At 36.2% G+C, this 3386-nt stretch overlaps 1 protein-coding gene across 1 annotated transcript; it reads right to left on the bottom strand.

The window, feature by feature from the left end:
• Positions 1–488: 488 nt before the first annotated feature.
• On the bottom strand, positions 489–2933 carry LOC113772804 (macrophage migration inhibitory factor homolog). The gene is made up of 3 exons (XM_027317283.1): positions 2704–2933; positions 1367–1567; positions 489–768 (listed from the first exon to the last, which is right to left on the bottom strand). Exons 1-3 carry the CDS (start codon positions 2812–2814, stop codon positions 733–735), a joined length of 348 nt encoding a protein of 115 aa, XP_027173084.1. The 5' UTR covers positions 2815–2933; the 3' UTR covers positions 489–732.
• Positions 2934–3386: the final 453 nt, after the last annotated feature.

The following is a 3386-nucleotide window of genomic DNA, read 5'->3' on the forward strand; positions in this document are numbered from 1 at the left end:
TCGCCAAAAAATCTCTATATCCGGACAGCGACTGGAGAACTTTCTGAACAGCGGACATTAGGATTAATTTGGGGAAGACCGCAATTGAAATGGCCGATAACAACTGATATTGAACAACCTAAGGAGAGAGCATGTTACATAAACTACATCTGTATTTGAGACGAATGAAGCTATTCTCCGAGCAGTACAGTTTTTACCAAACATGCAGAAGACAAATGGAGGCAGCAGCATCCACAAACAAATCCAGTTAGAACTACAGCTGCCATTACCCTAAACAATGCGTTTAGGTATGCAGGCCAATGGCATATGATGTATAGATGGACTTGACCTGGGGCTCTTGGTAGAAACTTGTAGGTCAAAGTTACGTCATCAATGGCAAACACAACTGAAATTCCTCCTTCTGAATATTCAGAAATTAGAGAATCCCTGCATGAGCAGCAGGAAAAAATTTTTGGCATAGGAGAAATTAGGAGAGATTGCATGCATGGTTTAATAGAAGAGACAGTTACTTCGGTTAATTGGCTCAGAGACAGAAGGTAAAGAGCTAATCTGGTCCTGAAATTTTAGATTTCACAAAAGAACAGTAACCAAAAATTATTGTTTTGGTTAACCATACAACACTAGCATATATGCTAAAGTCTATTAAGTTCATATTCGGTCCTCCAGCAACCTTTGATACACTTTCACAGTTATCAGCATCTTCCTCGTTCCATGTTACTTTGAGCATGGTGATCAAAAAGTTGAACCGTTGAATCCAAAGTATGAACGCTGTGACAACCAAAGGTCATTAAACATCAGATAATAAACGTGAAAAGTTTAGAATTGGACTGCTCCAACGTAAATGCTCTGAGCCAATTCATTTACGAGTAAGATTTGCTTATGCAATTAGAGCTCTGTTAGAGGGATCATGATCCATAGGGAAGAAACATTTTTCTAAACCAGATTGACTAACTATGTATAAACTACTACTTTCAAATAAAATGTTTTATATTGCTTGTCTATGTAGGTAATGCTTTCAAAACCAGTACTTATACTAGCAATTCTTTACTAGGTATAAAAAGAACAAAAGGAACAACTTTTAAAATCAGTAGGCAATAGCTAATTGCAAGCAAATGTATGGCTTACAAATAAGATCATATATGCACTGTGATATCTGGCACCCCAAAAACAAAGAACCAAAAAATGAACAGATGAGAGGCCTGTATTAGTTTCCCAACATTCATGTTGGACATCCTGAGTATGATAGGAGGTCCCAAAATATCTAGAGGTGAAAATGCGTGCCTTGTTTATTTGTGTCCTAAAAGTTCCAAGTTCTTGGTTTCAGCTCATCAATAGGAGCAGGAAAGACAAAAGGCAGATAGTATACCTGAACATCATAAAACTTGATATAAAACCGAGAACTATCTATAGAAAGCTTAGTTTGGAGAATCTCTGCAATGGTTGAGCTAAGTTTTCCATTCACACTGGGTCCAAGGCCCCCTATTGAGATTAGTTCCCCATATGCAGCTGGCTCTTCAGTTCCCGCAAATGCAATGGGTACTCCTCCATTCACCAAGATCATCACATACTGAACAAATAAAGATAGTAACTGAATACTTATACATATTGCAACAACATAATGACTACAAATTATCCTGTAATATGGCAGAAAATACCAATTTTAAAGCAGCAATTAATCAATTACAACCAATATCCATGAGCTTGAAGATGTTGTTGCTAAAAGTCAAGGTGGCTCGTCTTGTGATCAAAAGACGAGTTATTGTGTTATCATTGTTGAGCTTCACCACATTCTAAACTCAGTCATGACACAAATGCATGTTCGCACATGAACACACACACAGATAAAGTTATAGTGGATTACATGTGCAGGCCTCCACAAGCAGAGCAAAAGAAAGCAAACTTTATTATGGACTGTCAGGATATGATGCAGCAATTACCAAACTGTCACTTGGAATTTAAGCACAGAGAATGTAATTGGTTAGTTGATGCTCTGTAAAAGCATGCTCTGGGTAGAACCGTAGATGAAGGATGTGTCTAATTTGTCCCTCCCCTTACTTATATTTTGTCTATGTTGCTTTATGGCGTACTCAAGCTAAAAACACCTAGCATGGTGCCTTGTACATAAGGTGTCTAAGCAATGGAATCCTAGTTTTCATTATATTAAAAGGAAAAAAAAAAACCACCAGGAAAATGGATTCCATCCATAGAAAGAGTTAATCAAATTTGCATACAGCAGGGCCTGTTAGAACCTGGGGAAAGAGAGCTAACATTTAGGCAAGAAACTCTAACGTCTTCCAGACAATCATTGCCTGAAATGCGTATATCAACTTCCTCAAACATGCCCAAGCTTGTGTACTATGCTCTTTTGCCATGAAACATCTTTGCCAGGAAAACTAAACCCAAAATCTTCAATATTCAGGTTATGGTTATATAGTAATTTAAAAAGAAAACTTGGAATAAAAAAAGTTGCCATTTCCCTATTTCAAGTCCTAAACTTGGCATTATAAAACAAGAAATCAGATAGAAACTTAGAAGGTGCTAAAACTTTCTGACAAAACTATTAACAGCTACAAAATTTTGTTAAAGATCTCAAAAGGTAAAATAACAAACCAAATGCATGCATGCATGCAAATTCAGGAAACACAAGCCTGGATTTCACACGGTCATTTCATCAAACACTTGATAGTCGTTTCTATACTTAACCGACTCGGGTTTGCCAATGATTTTGGCAACAGCTTTGGTAGCATCCTTGAGAATATCCGAGGCAACCACTGAATCCACTGGGACATTAGTGAATAAATTTAATGTTGGCATTCTTCAAAATTTTCTTTTTTCTGCCCTTTTTCCCCCTTCGTGTTCTTCTAGCCTGAATGCTCTCTCTTATTTGTTGCAGTTCTGAGCTTGTGGAAGCTAAGGTATTTTGTTTTGGTCCAACGGGTGGCTTCTAACAACGTTTTGTAGATAAAAGCAGTTTTTCTTTTTCTTTTTGTTTTCTTTTTTTTTAATGCGTTTTCAAAGTTTTTGCAAATGAAGAAAATGAAGAGAGGGAAGTCATATATATATATAATAAAATCGTATTCTTATTCTTATCGCTTTATACTTTTTCTTTCTTATGTGGCTTAACGACAGGACAAGTGGTTTCAACATGCTCTATAAAATAACCTACGCTCTTCCATCTCTCTCTTCTTTTGCCTTTGTTCATTTATTCCATGATTTCCACCTTTTTTAAAAAAAAATAACCTATGCTCCATATGGAACTTATCTCTCTCTTTTCATAAGTATGAAATCAATTATCAATATCTATCTAAATTAAATTTCAAATATAAAACCGTCCTTATCATCCATGTATGGCTTATAAAACCGTCCTTAGCATTCTATCCTATATT

Source organism: Coffea eugenioides, chromosome 6 (assembly GCF_003713205.1).
Source record: "Coffea eugenioides isolate CCC68of chromosome 6, Ceug_1.0, whole genome shotgun sequence".
NCBI lineage: Eukaryota > Viridiplantae > Streptophyta > Magnoliopsida > Gentianales > Rubiaceae > Coffea > Coffea eugenioides.